This window comes from Harpia harpyja, chromosome 11 (assembly GCF_026419915.1).
Source record: "Harpia harpyja isolate bHarHar1 chromosome 11, bHarHar1 primary haplotype, whole genome shotgun sequence".
Classification (NCBI taxonomy): Eukaryota; Metazoa; Chordata; class Aves; order Accipitriformes; family Accipitridae; genus Harpia; species Harpia harpyja.
In genome coordinates this window covers 32381156-32402198 of record NC_068950.1, presented here as the reverse complement: position 1 = coordinate 32402198, position 21043 = coordinate 32381156, and the positions used below count along the sequence as shown (strand labels likewise).

At 38.1% G+C, this 21043-nt stretch overlaps 2 protein-coding genes across 10 annotated transcripts in view; one reads left to right on the top strand and one right to left on the bottom strand.

Moving 5' to 3' along the window:
* USP33 (ubiquitin specific peptidase 33) overlaps window positions 1-2265 on the bottom strand; it is a 43576-nt gene extending 41311 nt beyond the window's left edge. For 4 of the 8 annotated variants that reach the window (XM_052800477.1, XM_052800478.1, XM_052800475.1 and 1 more), the window contains exon 1: window positions 1097-1327. The gene's annotated coding sequence lies outside the window, so the exon portion shown is untranslated. Of the gene's footprint in view, window positions 1-1096; window positions 1330-1971 lie in introns of those variants that run through there. The other 4 variants (XM_052800481.1, XM_052800482.1, XM_052800480.1 and 1 more) reach the window with 2 other exon arrangements.
* The window catches only part of MIGA1 (mitoguardin 1), a 44445-nt gene continuing 24809 nt past the window's right edge, over window positions 1408-21043 (top strand). Inside the window, exons 1-7 of one of the 2 annotated variants that reach the window (XM_052800487.1) lie at window positions 1408-1520; window positions 3571-3741; window positions 6590-6767; window positions 7314-7450; window positions 7699-7825; window positions 8300-8436; window positions 9201-9324. In XM_052800487.1, coding sequence (XP_052656447.1) covers window positions 3643-3741; window positions 6590-6767; window positions 7314-7450; window positions 7699-7825; window positions 8300-8436; window positions 9201-9324 — 802 coding nt within the window. In that variant the 5' untranslated portion in view covers window positions 1408-1520; window positions 3571-3642. Of the gene's footprint in view, window positions 1521-2408; window positions 2574-3570; window positions 3742-6589; window positions 6768-7313; window positions 7451-7698; window positions 7826-8299; window positions 8437-9200; window positions 9325-21043 lie in introns of those variants that run through there. The other variant, XM_052800486.1, reaches the window with a different exon arrangement.

Here is a 21043-nt window from a genome sequence, read left to right as displayed (position 1 = left end):
AGTTCAACTGATCTTGAAAATTATCTTAGGTCCATGGAGGGAGCCTAGTATTTCCCACAGAAAGATAACAGATTTTAAATTATCTCAAATTTTTTTTTAATTAATGTTAATGTTTTCATCTGCCTAGTTATAGTAGTTAACACCTCAACAGATGTTGAAATAAACAAATATGTATCTTTATTCCTTTGATGTCCCTAAATATGGAGCCATTTCATCAGATCTTTTTACAGGGTTCAGTAAGGGAATGCTGGTAGAAGATTTTAAGAATAAAAGGATTTTTCTGAAGACAGCAATTACCTGAAGCAGTAATTGTATCTTCATTACAGGCTTTTATTATTTTTGCCCGTACAGCTCTGAATAACAGTGTGACAAACCAGTAAGCTCTAAGTTCAGGCTTCTTATTTGCACTCACAGTTATTTTACTAGTGATGCACTGGAACAATCGCATTTAACATCTATTTTCATTTTATGGCAACAAAGTAAGAGCGACATAGGGGGGGCAATTTTGTATCTGAACATTTAATTATGTAGAATACTAAACAGCTCTGGAACTTCGGTAATTACTTGTCATATAGATATTCTTCACACTTCAGAAAAAAAAACCATCAGCATTCACTCCAAACAATACATGCCCATTGAAGCTACAGCCTTAGACATACATATTCAGATTTTTAAGATGTACATTTTTCTATCAGTTTTCTAAAGAACTGTGCTGCTCTTCAAAAATTTTACTGGTTTCATTGACAATTTATTACAGAAATTACTTCAGCATAACAATGCACGTGAATAATATTGTTACCAAACTTAAGAACAGTTTTCTTAGGTCAATAAATAGGGAAGATTAACCTTAATTTCACACATTAAGTTCCTTTATATTCTGTTGATCAGTAGGTGGTTTTGATTTTCACCTCTCATCCCTCCCTATTTCTACCTTTTTTTAATCTATCAACTCTAAACCAAGAGTATCCTGTTTTTTTGAAAAAATGATGACACCAATCCTAACTCTGGTAGAAAACTTACTTTATCTATTTAGAATAAAACCTAGTATTTCCCCAGTAAATGACAAAAGCATGCTCAGTAAACTGATGAAAGATACCTGGTCCTTCTTTTCAGGCACCAAGAGCTATCCACTCAAGTGAGATTAGATTTCATTAGATTTTTTTTTTCTGCCATGAAGTATTGTTTCCGAAGAGAAAGGACATTAAAAAGAATGCTTAAGTTGAAGGTATATCCTCTTACAGGCTTAGACATTTTTCATTTTATGTTGCCTTTTCGGGTATATAGACCGTCCATTCTTTTCTTTCTTCCACCACTTTAAATCCTAACTCTGAAACCCATTAGCTGACCTTTATGTTTCTAAGAGGATTTCCCTAACTCAGGCTTTGCCTGTGCACAGTAGAAGTCTACGGTGATTTTCCACTAGGTGCTACACTAGACTTTTTTCTCCAGCCTATTTCATCCCTCGTACACGGCGACCTAAGCGTGTAGATACCTCAGGGAACGAACAGAGTAATTTACAGGTAAATTATTGTTTTTAGGAATAGCATCGTACCAACAACACCGTCGCCGCACGGCTTCAAATTTAGCAGGTATTTGCGGAGGTCGAGTCAAAGCTCTTTGGCCGCTTCCAGCGGGCAGGCAGGCGGGCGGGCGACCCACTGACCCGGAGCGGGCGGCCCGGGCACCGCCAACCCATCGCCCCGCAGCTCAGCTCAGCGGCCCGGCGGGAGAGGCAGGCCGCGCACCGGCCCCGGCCCCCACCCGGTCCTCCGGGAGCGCGGCGCCCCGACCGCCGAGACGGCTCCCGCCGCCACCGCGGGCGGCCATCACCGTGCCAACGCGCCCGGCGGGCCGAGCCGCCCTGGACTTTGAGACCGGCCGGAGACACCGCCCACCGCGCTCCTGACCCCCCTCACGGACGCCGGACCCGACCCGCCCTCCCTACCGCCGGCGGGACTCTCCCCCTCTTACCGGAGCAAGCGGAAGGACGCACCGTGCGGCGGGGCCCGGAGCTAAGTCGGGCCGCAGCCAGCCCCGCGGCTTCCACCGATGGCGAACCCCAGCCTCCGGGGACAGCGGCCCTGGCGGGCGGGCAGCGCTCCCCCGCCCGGGGACGGCGGCGGCGCAGAGGGCCGCCGTGGCGGGGAAGGCGCGCGCGCCCAGACCGCGGCTCCGCCGGCGCCTCCTCACGCAGACAGACGCCCGCCGGCCGCGGCTGCGGCAACACCGGCCGCGGGACGCGCCCCGCACAAAGATGGCCGCGCGGAGCGTCTCCGCCACTCACGTGAGCGCTGCCCCGCACAAAGATGGCGGCGCCAGGCTCTCACCCCGCCTTGCCCGGCCGTCCGCGGGAGGCGGTTGCCCTGCATAAAGATGGCCGACGCGGACTCCTAACGGAGCGGGTCATCCTCACGTGGCAGCGACAGGGGCTGTCTCCCGGCCGACCTCAGCCGCTTCTCGCTGGCCCGGAAGCGGATTCCCCGCCGGTCTCCTAGCAGCCGCCGGTGCGGGGAGGGAACCGCCCGCGAGGGGCCGTGGCTGCTGCCCGTGGCGCCTGCCCCAGTGCTCGGCAGGTAACCGAGGGCGGCAACCGTCGGGCGGCCGCACAGTGAGGACCTGGCCTGAGGCCCGGGAGAGGCGCGCCCGCCTTTGCCTGGGCGACTGCGGGGACGGGGGCTGAGGGGCGCGCGGAGCCGCCACCCCGGCTCTGTCCCGAGGCTCGGGCACCCCTGACCGCGACGCCGGGGCTGCCTTGCCTGGGGAGGGCTCGGCAGGGCCGGACGGCGGTGGCTTCTGCCCCCAACGGGGCCAGCTACGGGGACGGGATTCGCCGCCCCTCCGAGGCCGGCCGGGCCCCGCTCTGTGTCCCGCGGCGGGGAGAGGCGTCTGCCCTGAGGAAACGCCTCCGGGGCGGCACGGCCCGCCTGTGGCCGGAGACGGCGGCGGCGGGAAAACAGCCGGCGGTTAAAGCTGACGGCTCTCTCGGCGCGTGGGCCCGCCCTTTTCTGTCACCTCGCTCCCTGCCACGGTTGCGGTCCTGGATGTCAGGTGCCAGAGGCTTCGCCTTGTGTTTAGCATCAGGGCGTGAGGGGGATGTTCCCTTTAACAGGGGAGATTGCGTCAGGCTGTATTATTTATTCCTCACCGTGTGTCTCCAAAAAACCTGAAGCTCTGAATGAGATGAACTTTTTCTGGCTGCTCTCAAATCTTTTAACTCTTTGAGCTGGCAGTTACGCTCTTCCAGTGATCTTCCAGCAGTGATCTTAGAAACAGGGTTGTTGCCGTGTATGATTTAGAGGATATAATAAGTGAACTGCCAGCTAATCGAAGCAGACCGAGTCCTCTGTGGATCCTGGTTATACATACACAGGGCTCTGCTCAGAGCAGTTGGAAGGAATGGGGCCTAAGCTGAGCCAGCAAATGTGTTGTCTTCTCATTAAGCACGTCTTCTCTACTCAGAAACATCAATCAAACAAGTCATGTACCTGTTATATAAGAGATTTGAGCTCGTAGAAGAAAGCTGTCCTGGGCTTCTATTGCATAATTCAGCACGTATGCTTCATTTGACAGAGTATTCCAGAGACCATCTGTGACTGTTTTCAAGATAGTTCCACTTAATGAGGTTATGGGAGAGAGGGAGCCATGTCAGAAGAAGCTGCTACTGAGGCACGATTTTCTCTGAAGACGGTAGCTTTACGGGTATTTCATCTTCCCATTTCTTGGTATTATTCTCTTAACCAGGTAATTTATACGTTATCTAAACATTGTCACTTTTGATATATGTTTAGAAGTTGAACTGCAATGTTGTTCTCACTCTTCTGTGCTTAGTATGAATTAAATTTATACAGAACACCTTGATTTTTGTTTTATTTAGAACATTGAACTAAAATAAGTAGGGTTTTCTTGTCTTTTTCTGCTAATAAATGCTTAGTGCATCATCATACATCTGACTGAAGAGATTGCTTTATCTGCAATGTCTATATGTCTTCATTTGCAACAGCACAACGATTCTCATCAAATATCAAAACCCTCAAATTGTCTTTTTTTTTTTGTAGAATTTTTCAGGTATTTAAAAACTAAACATAACTGTTATTAAATTTTGAATAGTAGTATTGAGTGTGGTCTGAAATACTTTCTAGATTGCCAGTACCACTCTCCAAATTAACCTGAATGATAATTCATTAATGTAAATCAAAAATCCTTGTTCTAGTTTTGGAGTCACTTCTGTTTGATTAAATAAGTGGCACATGACTAAAACAAGGTATTGATTCTTTGAAAGCAGGCTGTTTTTTAAACCCGTTCAGTTCTTTTTGCTGGTTTTGTTTGTTTGTTTTACTTGCAGAAAGATCTTCAAACAAAATCTTAAGGCTCTATTAATCACAGTATTTCCTTTTACAGATGGCCCTGGAGTGATTTATTTTTATTTTCTTTCATTGACACTATAGGCTAGTTTTCACTAGCAACATCGATAGCAGCCACTCAAATCTGGACAAAGAATACATTATGATCTTAGTTTTCAGGTTGACAAAAGCTGGAAGTATTGTGAAGCTGATACCCCTTGTCTGCAGGGAATCATAAGATTTGTCCCTAGAGCACCTTCATGTCAAAGACAGGGAGGAGGAGCTGTAATTGTGTTGTAGAGATTCAGAGAAGACAGGTGGTAGTTGCTTGTAACTACATATGTGATAAATGATAGAGTGAAATAGTGAAATAAGTCAGAATTACTTGAGAAAATATTAAGGCTTCAATCATATCCCTCAGAGAATACATTTCTTGAAGGGTGAGCCATATTCTGATGCCATAATACACAGGAGGAAAAAAAAGAGTTTCTAGTTGGCTGTACAAAATATGGTCCAGTAGATTTTTTTCCATTCTGTGTATGCTGAATCATTGACAAGGATAACTAGAAGAAAAAAAATTGTTTATCGTTAGGAATGCCAATAGTGTTTTTTAAAAAATAGATATTAGCAGGTCCTAATAAAGTTCTGCTTTTAAAACCCATGTCTTTAATATGACAGTATTTTATTTTTATTGAATTAGATGCTTGTCAGCAAAAGCGATGTCATTTTTCATATTTGCATGTAAATGCTTTTCAAAGTTTTACTGCATATAAAACCAGAATAAGATAGTCTCAGTCTTAGCTGCATCTGATTATTTTCACATTTTTTCTGTATTTAGAATACTTTAGAATTCTCACTGCAAGATCACTGATTTCTTTTTTACATTGCAGCATGTTCACATCCTTTTTAAATACCATGTGCAACTCCATCATGTGCAACTATTAACTTTCCTCTCCTAGAGGTTTTCATTTTACTGTTAGTTTATTTATGATCATGTTTGTAGGCACAGACAAATTTAAAAAAATCCACTTACAGTTCTTTGAAACTTTAGTTCTAGCATTTAATTCTGTGAGCTTCAAGGTTTTTATCTCAGTTATGTGGTTATTAACTCTTTTCTGTGAAATACAGTAGTCTTTTCTAAGTATGTGCTTGTGCTGTGTTTCAGGGATTTCCTTTTCCTCGCAGAGTACAGTGCTAGGTTTTTGGCCTCAGTCAAGATACAGTACCACTAAGGACATGGTTCTCAAGTCAAAGGTGTTTGACTTGTTGATTGCAAACTCAATGCAGAGCAAAGCTTTCAGTGCTTCTTTAAATTACACAACTCTGATAGTATTAACCAATTACATAGCAACCAGGGACTGCGAGAGTGCAGCAGTACTCTGTGTGGCCAGCTCTCTCTTGTGTGAGGAAACATGTTACAGAAACACCATATTAGCCCCAAGGACTGTAGATCTGGTTTTCTCCCAGCAGTCTGTTTCTCAAGCAGCATAGATTTCCTAAAGATTTTGTGAATGTGGACTCTAGTTCCCAGTTAAGTGGCTCTTATCTTCTTTGTATATCTTGTCACTTTGAATGTTATAAACTTTGTTAATGGCTTTTAATTCCAGTTGCTTGTATATGTGGTTCTTATTTGCTAATTTAAACATCTGTAAACCTATGGCTGATCTATATCCAAAATAAAATGTAACAATAAAAAAAAAGGGGTTATTTAGAGAAATATGTTTAAATACATGTTCTTCCCAAACTGAAACATGATGCAAATGTTAGCTTTTGGATCCTCCACTCTTTCACAGTGCAAGAAATAGTCTATTTGTGAAGGGTGAGTTTCTTCTCAGAATTTTTTTGCTGTTAGAGAATTAATTGAAGCCCTGCATTGTCCTAGCATTAAAAAGAAATAAAATAAAAAGAAGTTTGTCTGAAAGTCATTTACGTAGATCCCCGTAGTTCGTGGATTTGCAATATACCTCATAGTTCTTGGTGCTGCAATATGTCTCTTAGTGCAGCCACTCACTTTGTTGCACCAGCCGCTTTGTAAGGTCTCTCACCTACTGGCCATCACAAATTTTGAGAAGCAGTTAGTCTGTGTCCTTGCTCAGAGTTGGTTGTTTCTCAGGCTATGTGAGGGCAGCATCTCTTATCTCCCTCAGACAAGCTATAGCCTAGGTTGAACACAGCAAAAGGAGGACAGGAGGAAAGGTGGGAGTTAAGGAGCGTATACTTCCAATGAAGTCACACTCTTTTATTTTCAGATAAAGCTTTCCCCTGGGTTAAAGAAGCTTTTCACAGTAACAGCAGTGAGTGCAATATCTGTTATTTTTCTGGCCAATCACTTTAAAAGAAGACGTGGAAAGAAAACCAAGAAAGTGCCACCATGGGAACCAAGTCATCTAGTATTAGAGTGTACCAAAGCAGCTGCATCAGAAAAAGGTACATGAAGGAACCCCCAAGTTTTTTTTGTTTTCTTGGACAAGAAGAAAATGGGTGTGAGGGGTTGGGTGTGCATAACTGTGTAGTAGTAAAACAAAGTATTTTCCTTTAATGCTGAGTAGGTTTGAATTGTTGAAGTAGAAATTGTGCAAATTAGGAAGAAAATTATGATGTATTATAAATAAACTGGTCTTGTTCTCAAAGGTGAAGTTTCAATCATGACTTTGGATTAAAACTTTCTTTTATCAAGAGTATATTAACAATGGGGTTTCCTGTTCTTGTGGACACATCTCCATACTGAGAAAAGCAGATTTAATTTTTTATAAGATGGGAAAATAACGATCCTCAAATGCATGGTTATTGTTATAGATGTTGACTGTTCTAATTTGTAGTTTCTCATGTAAAACTGTAAATAAAGGAATATTTGTTGTATACTTCTAAAGTGGATTTTATTGAAAAGAGTAAACCCAATTCCTGATAGATCTTGCTAACAAAAGATACAATGTTTTGAGTTTGCAGCAGCTTTAAAATCAGTGTATCTCTTAGGTTCTAGTTGTTCCAGTAGTCGGCAAAACTTGACTCTTTCTCTGAGCTCTGCCAAGGAAAAAGGATCTCAGTCCTGCATCTATGCAAATGGAGGACTTTTCAGTAAATACTCTGGTTCAGTTCAAAGCCTGGCCTCGGTAAGTAAAAGTGCTTTAAGGCTCTTGAATGTGTGTTAACTTGCACTGAATGAGCACCTAATGGTTTCACTGAGCTGAAACAACTTTCCTGAACAAGCTGTGTGGAAGGCTAGAGAAGCTGGGAAGGACAACTACATAGTAAAAACAGTTTCTAGGCAGAAAGCTTGGATGTAATGTACTCTGGCAAGAACGTAGTTTTAAGGATACTCTGTATAACAACACTTCAAAATTTGTTTACTTTTTTTAAGGTTCAGAGTGCCACCTCTTGTCACAGTTGTGCTTGTGCCAATTCTAATTCCTGGGATAAAGGAGATGAAGATGATATGAAGCTTGTCAATATTCCAGTGACCACACCTGAAAATTTATATTTGATGGGTAAGTTATAATAAGAATAATCAGCATCTACCAACAATGAATGTAAATAAATTCTTGTTTTTATGGCAAAGTGACACACAATATTATTGTGGTGTTCTTTCGCAGTGTCCTGTTGGGATGTGTGTAAGAACATTTCCATAAAATAATGAAATCTTGCTTGATCTAGAGTTAGCTTTTCAAAATACATATTTTTTTATTCCTATATCTGTAGTAGTAATCCATAAAATTATTTTAAAATGTAAATAGGAAAAAATACATTGAAAATTGTTGCTTTAATAATATTGTGAACTTCTTTATCTTATTAAAAAGGTAGATATCTTTCTTTTGAGCATTTGGGAAATGCTGTTGTTTCAAAAACTTACACCTCTGTTACAACCATGCTTATTAGCTATATAATGTCCTGCAACTCTAAAATGTGAATTCATATGGAAGCTGCGCATTTGATGGAATGGAGGTATTCCTGATCTCCCCTAGGTATGGAGCTTTTTGAAGAAGCACTGCGTCGATGGGAGCAGGCACTAACTTTTCGTAACAGGCAAGTTGAAGATGAAGCAAGTTGTGGTCCCATTAAGCTGGGAGCAGGAGACGCAATTGCAGAAGAAAGTGTAGAAGTGAGTATATTCAATGTATGATCTACTGTTGCTGCCCGGACAATTCATTGCATTTTGTTACCTGAATCTTTTCAACTTCTAATTCAACTACCAAAACTGAGAATTAATTCAAATTTCCAATTTAGTGGTATTCATTTAAAGGACATCTAACTTTGTTCCTTTTGATTTTTTTGGCTGGTTATTTGGAGGAGGACAGGGGGAGGGAATTAACGTTATTTATTTTTTTGCAATTGCTGTTGCATCAGTGTTTGCTTCTGGATGGTATTATCATGCTACCAAGCACGCTAGTTCTCTGCACAAAATCCCTTGGGTCATCCCTTTCTTTTCTGGCTATTCGAGAGGATATCTGCTTAGCAAAGATAAAGGTCTTGGGAAAGATGATCAATTTACGAATGTTCACAAATAATATGCTTGAACTTTATTTGTATTCCTTTTTTTTTTTGAGCTAAATGCTAAAAATATTTTGAAATAAACATCTACCTGTGTGTCTTTCATTATTTCTAGTGCAGTAAACATCACGGATAATGTTAAAGTGTTTTAAAATTTACATTTTAGTTTTATTACACTAAATAAAATATGTATGTTTAGAAAAGTGTGTATATTTTGGATGTTGAAGTATTCATCTGACAGTGTCCTTGTGCAGTTCGTAGGAAATTAATGTGGCATGGTCTGCTCTTTGAAGGCTTAATATTCTTAGATCTTACAAAGGAATCTTACAGACTGTAAACAAATAGAAAAATCTTCTAATGTCTATCTTCTTGCAGGATATCATTAGTGCTGAATTCATTCATAAGCTTGAATCCCTTCTTCAAAGAGCTTATCGTCTTCAGGAGGAGTTTGAAGCCACACTTGGGGCCTCTGATCCTGCTTCTTTAGCTAATGATATTGGTGAGTACTCCTATTTTACATTTTTATTGCTTGTAATAATGACTCTTGTGGGGGAAGTTACTGAAATATCCACTGAGCAGAATTATATTTATCTGTAAATAAACAGAAAAAAAATCAGGTTCTTTACATTATTATGTAATATTTGATGTAGTGCTTGTATTTTAGATTAAGAATGGACTGAGAGGAAATGTTTTTCTTTGTGGCTTGTCAGTATACTTGAGAATTTTCATAATACTTCTCAGCTTTCTGAAGTTTATGTTGACTTGGGTATTTAAATATTTATGCAGTAAGAATATATGACCCTTTTTATAGCATGGGTGTATTAGACCGTTTCAAAAGAAGTTTTATACATCTTTTGAACTGTCAAACTGTGTATGCATGTACTTTTTCTTTTTTTTTTTTTGTTTGTCATAATTTTTTGCAAAATAAACCCAAAACCAACAACCAGAAAGACTTAGTCTGAAACAGATAGCCATTACCAATGCTCTTATCCATGGTGATTGAAATTTATCACAGTTATGAGTGACTAAAACCAGGATGTTAAAATGGCAAATATAATGAGCAGTTGCTGCCAGATGTGCTGATTAAGTACAGATAGCTTGATTATTTTTATTTAAAGAATTGGTTTAAGATGTTATTAAAGACTGATACTATTATACCTTTTCATAATTCAAGCATCTGATCTCAAATAACTGTCAGACTTAAAAGGCAGAACATGTTCTGGGATTAGTTTTAGTCAGTAGTCTTGTTTGTTAGGCTTCAGCTTGACTGGCACGAGGTGGCAGTGCTCTCATCTCTTAACCCTCATGTTATCCTGCAACTACTAAATACAGCTCTGAGTAAGATGGGAATTAAATTTAGGTCAGAGTTGGCTTTCTGACATACCTGCATATACCTGTTAATGTAATTCTTAAAACAGAAGAGCATTTGAATATTTTATTTTGGTGTCTGAAACAGTAAGCCCTAAATAAACTTGCCTTGTATATCCATTATTAAATTAGAAGTTTATTTGTAATTTCTGTTTTCAGGCAAAATTAATAAAATGGTATTCAAAGGATTCAATGTAATGTTCAATGTGTTTAGTTATTGTCTTGCTTGGTTACCCTGCAAGTATTTTAAATCAATATTTTATTTTTTTAGATGTGATAACTGAATTCTTGTTTACCAAGAATGTTCTGAGAATTGAATTCATTTCAAATGTTCTTTGTAGAAATCATTTGTGATCTCTTGAGTAGATGTCTGTTACTTTATTATGAATTTTATTTATGCTGGCCCAGATGAGTGAGGAAAACAAGTAATGAAGTGGTTTAGTGAATAGTGTTTTCACTGTTCAGGATTTGGGGCTTTTTCATCATTACGTTGAATTTGTGGCTTGAACAGCAAGGAATATACTAAAGAATGCTTCACTTTTTCAGAATGTTTTAGAAGAAAACCAGAAGAACCTCATCTGCTTCCAAGCACTGGTGCTTGGAAGATTTAATACAGAGGATGTTTTTGTTCAATATTTGATATAAAAATATTTCATCGCTCAAAATTTCTTAGATAATTTACTTTCCTGTAGGATATGACACTGAGTGTAGTGTATGAATGTTTGAAGTAGGATGTTTTTGAGATCGACAGTTTTTGGTAGCTTTCCTGGGAGAGACAGAAAAGTATGTTTGGGAGAATCCTAGAGGCTCTCTTATGGGTTTATTTCCCCCCTCCTTTTTTTTATTTTTTTCTTTTTTTTTGTATTTGGTAATCTAGTGAAAGAAAATGAAAGCTGCTGTCAACAGACTTTCCTTTACTATCCCAAAATGTGCATGTTAACATGTACTTATTTTGTTTCACTTCTATTCAAAGTTTTGTATTACTCTTTGCTGGTATAAACATTGATCACTTTTTTTCCTTTTCGTTTGTGTGCGCACATGTATGTGTATTAACAACAACAGGGATGGAAGTGTTCAAGAGCCACAAGAATAAGCAAGTCCAAGAAAATTATGAAATCCCAGTGGCCAAAAGAAATATAGTACAGCATTCTTTACTAAGAATAATATCCTACTGCAAAATACAAATGACAGTTCAGAAACGGAAATGAAGGTGCCTCTGCTCTGTAGGAATGTATATAATTTGTGGCAAGAGAGGCAGCATCTGCTAAATCAGAATCAGTAGTCCTGGATGATATATACCCAAAACTTCTTAAAGAAGCTAGATGAAGAAAACACCCTAATCCATCATTTACTATTCACTAATCTTGAAAAGTGGAAAGTGTTCCAAATGATTGGGAAATGGCCAATTTAGTTCCAAATCTTAAAAAACAAACTACCCCAAAACTCCAACACCCAAGTTAAGCATCATGCCTGTGAAATAATAGAGTTACTAATTTACAGTTCTGTTACCACAGACAACATAATAAAAGGTGTAATTAGTGCCAGTTGATACAGTTTCATGGTCAGTGTTTTTTCTTAGAGTGTAGGTTTTTGAGAGATCTGCAATTTTGGGGATTGATATAGCATACATTAGATGATAATAATTAGTTCACTGACATGAACTTTTGTTTATACTTCTGTCTACAGTTAAGGGAAAGGTTTGCTTTCTAGGGAAGAAGTTTGGTTAAAGGCTGTAATTTTATCAACTATGTAGCTGATAAAATAGTTTGTAGAGCTGGAAGTTGATAAAAAATGATCGTTTAGGGCATTAAAAGCTTTGAATTAATGAAAAGGAAAGATTAGTAATACTGATCTGAATTATCTGTTTAAATGGTTACAATCTAACATTACATTTGAATCCAGGCAAGTATGGATTGTACATATAGATGAGAGATTTTAAAAGAAAAATAATAAAGAAACACTCTTGGAATGCATTAGGAAACTTTTGCATCACAGTCAGTGTAAGTTTTCAGCACAGTGCTGTAGAAAAAAGACCATTACTAATCTTTGGCTATGTGAAAAGGACAGCATCAGCATAGAGGCAGCGATATGATCTTGGTTTTGTATGGTTTTAGAATACTGTGTCCAGTTCTGTTGTTCATATTTCAGAAGATATGGAAATACTAGACAGCTCAAAACAAGCCATAAAAATGATCCATGTTTTGGAAAAACAAGCTAATATGTGGTTAAGTTGCGTATGTCCAGCTTCTTATTGAAGAAAATACTGAGAGGTGACTTACTTGTTCTGAATAGCTCCTTACACATGGAAAAGGTATGTGGTGCTGGGGGATTTGTAGACCTTGATGTCAAAGTCATAACTAGATCCAATGTCTGGTTGTTCAAGTGAAACAAGTTAAGTTCTGAAGTAAGTTGCCTCTGAAGCGTGTTGAGGGTATTTCAGTGTTTTAGACAAAGGGGATTTTTGTTTGGTTTTTTTTTAATGCTCTTTTGAGGGATGTTTTTATTCCTCTTTGAGAGGAAGAGATGGACTTGGGGGTAAATGGTCTTTGTGGCCTTTCTGGCATTTAAGCGTTTCCCCTTACTACTGCTTTTTTTTCTTCTTTCGTGGGCCTTGGAGTGACCAAGAAAAAGCTTTTGCTGTCCTTAATAGATTCAGAACACTTGCAGCTTGTAGTTAGAATGCTTATAACAAGCTTTTATGCTTCAGGGTTTCAACTGTTGACCCACAATGGTAATCAGAAAATGTTTTGCTTTGTTTTTTCTTTGATACACATAATGGTTAGATATAGTTTGTGGATATTTCTTCTGTTTTCTCCATCTGAAGCACTTGTGATTAGCCACAGCTGGAGACAGGGCTCTGACAGTTGGACAAATGCTATCAAGTGTTATCAAAAGACTTGCTGCATGAATGTCTGACTAGCACTTCTTATTCAGAAACCCTGGGTTGTAACAAGCTCCAAATTTGGTCAGGAAGGAAACTTAAAAAGGTAAAAATTTCCATCAATTTCTGTTTTTCAGCTTTCTCTGTAAAATCTTCTGTCAAACTTCTGGGGCTCCTGAAACCACTCTCTACCCTACTTGTCTACTAGTCACAAATGTTGCTCCTTCCCAAAACCTTTAAACGTTATTCTTCCCCGGTCATCATTCCCTCTACCTAATCAAATTAAGATCTTAGTGCTGCTGTTGATCAATCATACCACGGACTTGCTTTTCATTTTGTGATCCCACTTACTAGTTGAAGTTTGTTGACATGATAAACAATTTGCCAACCAGCTTTGAGAAAATGCCTTCAGGAGACTATGATAACATGCTATATGGGAGAGTCAGGAATGAGTTACCTGGGACCCTGCTGGAATACAATAGCTTGTCACTGCAACCACTGTCTTTCATGATGTGGCCTGAAGTGCTTTTCTTCTGTCTACTAAGACAGGTAAAAGGTGACTTGTAAGAGCAGGCAATCATCACTTGAAGTGGTTGCATGCTGTAGTCTAATTGCCTTTTGTTTGCTTCTTGTTGTGTAAATTAGCACTTCCAAATGCTTTTTTTTTTTTTCCTAGTTATATGTAAATTAAATATTTTCTCTTCCTGATATTTCCAAATATTCAACTTTTAGCAGTGCAGAAGATACAGGTGTAAATAAATACCTTTTCTGCCTGTGGATAGAATTCTATTAATAGCAACAATAATAATAATAATTGCAAATAATCATTTTCAACTCTGTAAGCTATTGTGGAGTTACAAACAACGAATACAGCCCTGGAAAAGACTTGCATTTTAAATAGATGAAATAATGGAATGCAATTATGTTCATTGTTGTTGCATTCTCTACTGGACTTTCAGAATTATCATATAAACCAGCAAGCTAAAATAGGATTTCTATAGCAGAAATATTTCTGGACATGAAATTAAAACAAATATATAGGGCTGAACTGCTGTTGTTTTTATGCTGATCCTCTTAAGACTGTGAAACAACGTGGGAAGCCTAGAAACAGGCTTTCTTGAGGCAGGCATAAGCTAGACTGAATCAGGAAGGAGGCAATTGGCAGAAAACTGTGAAAAATATTCATCTTGTTATTTCTGAGTGGTGAATGTGGGGGGGTAGGGGGTTAAAAGCTTCTAATACTTTCTGTAGTCTGTCCTAGAAGAAAGTTATCTTTTTTTTTTCTTTTTTTTTTTTTTCTTTTTAGATCTTTTCTAGCAGACTGAAATGTTAGTCAAGCTAACTTGGGAGGAATGCAAAGAGTTAGGAGAGAAACAATAGTTTTACTTACGAGCAGAATTGCAGGTCAGAGGGGAAAACTCTCAAATTGTAGGGCTCCTTGTCAGTACTGAATTCCTAATATGTCATATTATTATTCTGATTTCTACTGTAAAAAGGAATGCTGGCACTCAAACTAATGGTGACTTGTGTACACTGGCATTCCAACTTTTTGATAATAATGTTAAAACCTATGCATTGATTATGTTTTTATTTTAAAAATATTTTATATTAATTATACAATTTAAAACAAATTAGTTGTTTGAGCTACTGCAGTAAAAGATCTCACAAAGGTCTGTGTTGGATGGTTTTGTTGGAAGGTTTGTCTGTATCTTTTTTTAATTTTCTTCTCTCATTCAAAGATATGACTGGCATTTTGGACAGACTAAGCACAGTCTTTAACCTAGTGACAAAACTCTTTAGACAACATATTTACATATTAGAAACCTTTTCTCCAGCTGCTCTTAAAACAAAACAAAATAAAAATATCTTTGCATAATCAATGAAGTGGTTGAAAGCTCATTTTTATATATTTTGTTAACACAGACTTCTATAATGTTTTACTGTTCATGGATGAGTATCTACGGCCTATGTTTTCCTTCCTGCCTCTGAAATATTAATGGAAAAATTCTAGTTTGAGAGTATTATGATTTATTTGGTTATGCACAAGAAATGTTTCTGTTTATAATTCTCAGACTCCAATGAGGAGGTGAAGCAATTTGTAGTAATTCACTTAGGTGTGCTCTAGTAGTACAAACTATAAAACAAATTTAAAGCAGTGTAACTTTTTATCATAGCTTGAAAACTTTTGCTTGCTTTGTGTTCCTTGAAGATAAATTTAGATTAAATGGTTCCTTCATTTCTTGGAGAAGGACGAAACATTTTTCTAGTGGCTGAAACAGAATTGAAATTGAAACAAAAGAAAACAATAGCTTTTTCTTTTTAAAGTGTGGAAATATATTAATCCCAAGAAATGCTTTTATAAAGGAAAGAAAACAATATTACTGAGTCTGAGGAAAAGGCCAGAAAAGTTATTCCAATCCAGTTTTTTTAAAAAAGAATGCATATTTTGAACATAATTTAGCTATTACAGTTTATGGAAGTTCAGTAACTGCTGAAGCTTACAGCGTTTTACTGTGAGGTCTCTTGTATTGCAACTTACTGCTGCAACTCCCTATTTCTGACTCACAATAGATACTCAAAGGGCAGATGTTTGAATTGGATAGTATGTCTTCTGCTATCAATAATATTTACGACTTTCCTTTAAAGGCATATTTGTGCAATATTGATAACACTTCCTTTCTAAATCACCTTCAGCAAAATTCTTTACCAGAAAGCACCTAAGCACAATGTTGAATAGTAAGATTGGTAGTTAAAAATTCAACTTAAAACTAAACAAAAATATTTCTGCAAATGTTGTGTCTATCAAAAGATTATAATGCTTGGCTTTCTCAGTGATACTCTTAATTTTGGCAATACTATATGAAAAATGCAAAATAGCTTTGCATGGACCTGCAGTGAAGTTACTGGTATTGAAAAAGATTAGTATTTGATAATCTGTATCTTCATGTTGGTATTTGATAACCTGGAGTGTATGTTTGTGTTTATCTTAAAAGCTGAAACTTAAGTGCCATTTCATTGCATAGTGAAACAGATTAGCTGAAGTCTTTTCAGCAGTGGCTCAAGGTAATATAATATACTTTACTGTACACTGAACCAACACTGGAGAACTCAAGGTCACTTATTGTATGTTAGCTTGGGGGGAGATATGGATAGAAATTTCCAAACCCACTTGCAGTAAGATCAGAAGGAGAGTCTGTTTCTGATTTTTGAGGACCCTTGTTAGCATTTGCCCAACAGCTTTGCTCTTGGATCCAACCATGCAGGCTATTTATACACCTTATTGCTTTTCCTTAAATGGCATTCCCGAAACCTGTCTTCTTTCTGTCCACACCAAAACTCATGTTTAAGCCCTTGTCTTTCTCACTTCTTGACTCCTGCCATGTTCTTGTCTTGCCTTGTCCATTTAAAACTTGCTTCTCTCACATGGACTTAACTGGTGTTTATAAAAACCTTTGCTCATTTTTCTGACCAGATTATTCCTTTCCCTTAAGCTGTCTCTCCCTCTCAGGAGCTTCTCTTCAAATGAAATACAAGCTATTCCTCCTTTTAGCTATGAAGGCTGCTCATAACTGAGCCACAATCCACCTACCTGATTTAATTTCCCAGACTTTGTTCAGTTAGCTGTTCCTGTGCTTCCCTGCTCCGTCCTCCTAATGCAAAATCTGTCTGCTATTTCTCAACTGTTTCTGCTCAGTCCTTACAACATGTGAGCAGCTGCAATCGTCTCTTTCCCCAGATCTCTTCTTAGCATGAGCTTCCTGGTTCCATGTAGTTAGCCAGGCAAACTCTAATTACTTTCTCCCTCTTTTTCCTTTCTTCTCTGTCTGTCAATTTTAAATCCCTGATAAAAAAATATAATGAAGCTGTTCTAGTTCCTTACAAGAGTAAGGATCCTTACATTTGTATGCAGTTACTGCCCCACAGTACTACTCAAGTAGGACTAGTTAACACATGCTGTATTATCTGTGTGTTTATCACCTACCTCTTTAACACTACTTTAAAGGCATATTTTTTGAGCGTTCGTTCCTTTCATATCTTTTTTTGTTGGCCATTCTAGTGCTTAGTTTTAGTCAATAGTTTCTCCATTTTTTTTTTAAACCTTTTAAAAAAAGTACACATTTACCACCTTTTTGTATAAAGAAAAGTGGTCATTTTCCCCACACATCAGGGTTTGATTTAATAACACTTGCCTTCATTTTGAACACTTTTGAAAAGTGGTGTATGGAATAAGTGGAAACAGCCTTCCAAAGGCGGGAAGTTGCCTTTTTTTTTTTTTTTCCTTCCTCTCACATGTTCTTGTGGTATATTCTTAACAAGTTACAATTTACAAATTCTTTTTCTTACTAAAATGGATGTATATACACTTAACTTCTATGTGTTTATATGCACTGTGGGTATAAACGTTCCAGAGGCAGGAAGAAATCATACCAGATGGCAAGTCATGAGGGCGGGATAAGTGTTTATTTTTCTGGCTGGAGTATCGCAGTGTGAGGTTATATAAACTGATGATCGAGAACATGTTTTGGCCCATAGGGCTAATTCCTGGTTTAGAACTTCTACTAAAACAATTTATTCTTGCATTATAGTCTATTTTTAAGATAGGCTTGTCTGAAACATTCATGGGCAAAATGAAGGAAGGAGAGCCAGAATGAGGTGGGGGAGATATAGACAGTGATAGTTTAGAGTTTGAAAAGACTTCAGGGGTAATCAGCTCTCTCAGCTTGGTAGCTTAATCTTGAAAGTGCAGAAACAACACTTTGAGCTTTTCCGATTGCTTTTCAGCACAATGTCAAAATGGAATATTGACAGAATCATATAAAATCAGCAAATGTAGCTCTCTGCACTGTAGTTCCTTTATTAATTCAATAGTTCAGTTAGGACTAAAATAGATAAACTTCTGTCTGCAATTTATTTTCAAGGGCTTAAAATGAAAACATTGTGTCTTTGTGCACACATGCAAAAGCTAACAACTTTTCTTAACTGACGTGTCTACTACATTTAAATCTTGCTGCTGTTTAAGTCAAAGGCTCTGACCATCAGCCTGGCATAAATGGTTGTAGCATATCCACATAGCAGAGTCTTCAGTGATTGCTGTTCACTGGGCTTGTTATTTAGCACTAGCCATACTCCACCGCTACAGCAATACAGATTTATTTACCAGACATACAGTTTGTGGTTGGTTTTTTTTTTTTTAATTGCTTACCCTATAGTGGGAGGCTGAAGTAGCTTGTGTAAGTATTTCATTCCTAAAGGCCTTTTTATATCTTATAATTTTCTTAAACTTTTGTTTCAGCTTGAAATATTTCAAAGTTGAACCTGTATGTGGGAGTAAATCCATTTTTGTGGAAAGGTATAGCAAAAGGTTCTGTGAACAATAACAACAGAGGGAGTAAAATTTATTATTTATGTGTCATTTTTCTCTCATGCATGTATTTATGCAGTAATTACTAAAACTGTTACAAAAAATTAACTGGGTTTGAGATGTGTTTTATTTCCCTTTTGATTGCTCAAGGTAATTTCTTTTTTTAATAAATTACTGTCAATTCTCTAATTCTTTGTGGGATATCTGGTCTGTGCACTATGTCCCACCTTACCTAATAATCCTTTTTGTAGCAAAGTGCTGTAGGGTAGCTGATTCGAGAGCACATGTCGATCACACCAGGCTTTATTCTCTCTCCTGCTATTTAAAGCTGCCCTTGTTCTACATGTAGATATGCTGCAAGTATTTAAAGGTAAACATATACATATTTCCAAATAGCCTAAATTATGTACATTCTTTCTTATTCAAGCTTTGCTTTATTTTACTTTAATTTACCACAGATAACTAATATATTGACTAGATAGCAGCTTTAACTACATCTGTTTGAGTAGCTGCTAATGAGTGTCAAGCTATCTTCCAGGGTCAGGTTGCACTAATCATTACTTACATTATAATTCAAGTGTTAATATGTTGTTACTAATGCATTTAGCAACCTTATAGTGTTACTAATTCGTTTTTTAATTTAAGTTTGGTAACTGGTGTTATTTAGTAAACTAAAGGTCCAGAGGAAGAACTCTTCATTTAGTACAACTTTTTAAGGATTCTTATCTCATTCTTTCCTATTTTCAGTGCCAAGTGGAATGCAAGCAGGCTCCAATCAGTAGGGCACTTAAGATATTCTTTAAGTCTTATTGTTTAAAGTTAAGCATGTGTCTTGCTAATTTAGGTTCTTAAACTGTATGCTGTGTACAGCTGGGTTTGCAGAAGCCAGTCACGTTCCTGAGCAGTTTCACCAGAGTGTGCAGAATTCTGTAAGACAGTTCTGCCCTGAAATTCAAATGAAGACTAGGATTATTATGCTGTTCCCACAGAGTTTGCCTGTGTCAGATATGCTAGAGTCTCCATTCTGAACACAGAGTTCAAATGTTAGTCCAATTCAAATATATATATTTGTATCTTTTGATGTTTATTTCACTGAGGGTTACCAGTTATATAGTTGGTTCAGTCTTTCTATCTTTAAATTCTGGGGATAGAAAGGTATCAGTCTTTCTTTTCTGATACTTTCTTTATACATGTAAGCAGAATTACCAACTGCTAGACAGTATATTTTTCTTCAATGGAAGAACAAATTAATTATGTGGGTTCCTTTTGTCAGTCTGTCTCACTTGCTTTGAAATGTCAGCATCCCTGAAGCATAATATACTGGCTGAAGAAAAGCCTTTCCAGCAGTCTTGTGTTTAAAGTCTTACTTTGAAGAGAACATGTTGGATGGTCCCATACCCTTGTGCTGTGTCCAGCAAAATAGTCTATATGCTAGCATACTAAACTGTTTACTCTTTCCTTTTTTTATATAACAAATTAGGAAACTTTTATAAAGCAACAAGTTTCAGGAGCTGAGCAACAGTTGCTGGTTATTCTTGTCCTCCTTCATCACTGCATATGCTACTATCTGCTCTTCTATGAAGAGGTACATGGTGGGAAAGCCAAAAAGGTGGCAGTGAACTGCCTTGGAATGAGGCAAGGGATACTGCTAGTAATGCGTTTGTGTAAACATCTTGCTTTAAGTACCTGCTGACTTCAATAAATTTACACAGGGTGTAGTAGAACCGAGGCCAAAGGGATACGTTCACTTACTTTTGAGACTCCTCTCTCAAGTCTGGTGAGAAGACTTGTCTACCTAACCTGCTTATGGAGGCTTCTGGCGTAGGAAAGGTATTAAAGGAGCTAATTCTAGATGTGTAAGTCTCAAAGTTAACTTTTTGTACTTCCTTGTCCTGTAAATATGACATTGCATTTTGAATCTGCACTGCATCACAATGAGTTAAGGTACTATCACATTGAATGTGGTTGAACAGACCATTCCATTGTCACTAGAAAGTGTCTGTGCAAAAATAGCGGTAGGTTACGCTTGTTTTTAGGATGTGAAGAACTAAGAAAAGGCAGTGACGTTCAAATCTGATGACTAAGGTATCTGGCAGTCTTCACAGTGCTGTGCTATAAATCCCCAGTGGACAGCCTATGTTTTAAAATATGCAGCACTGGAATTCAAACTAGACTTTGCTCTGGACAAAATAGATGTGATGCTTTCTGAACTACAGGAGAATGGAGTACCCCTATGAAGAGGAAGCAGTGACAACTTTGTGTTGCGCATCCATCTCAATAGACTCTGTACAGATTAGACAGCTGAGCAAACTTGATTGCCAGATCTCTTTCAAATCAAATCAAAGTACAGAAAGTGCATCTAAACTATTAGACTTGAAAACAGGAGGGTGGACAGAAATCAAATTCTTCTGTAAAGGATAGGGATTTAAACCTTAAAATCAGGGAAGATCCACTGATTTTTAGCGTCAGGGTAAAGAAAAGAAGTTGCAGAAAATTGTAACCCTGTGTAAATGTAGAACCTTATAATGTGCAGTTACGAATAATCAAAGTTTACATTTTCAAAGAAACAAAAAGGGAGATAGGGATGTATGATAGGGAGAGACCTAA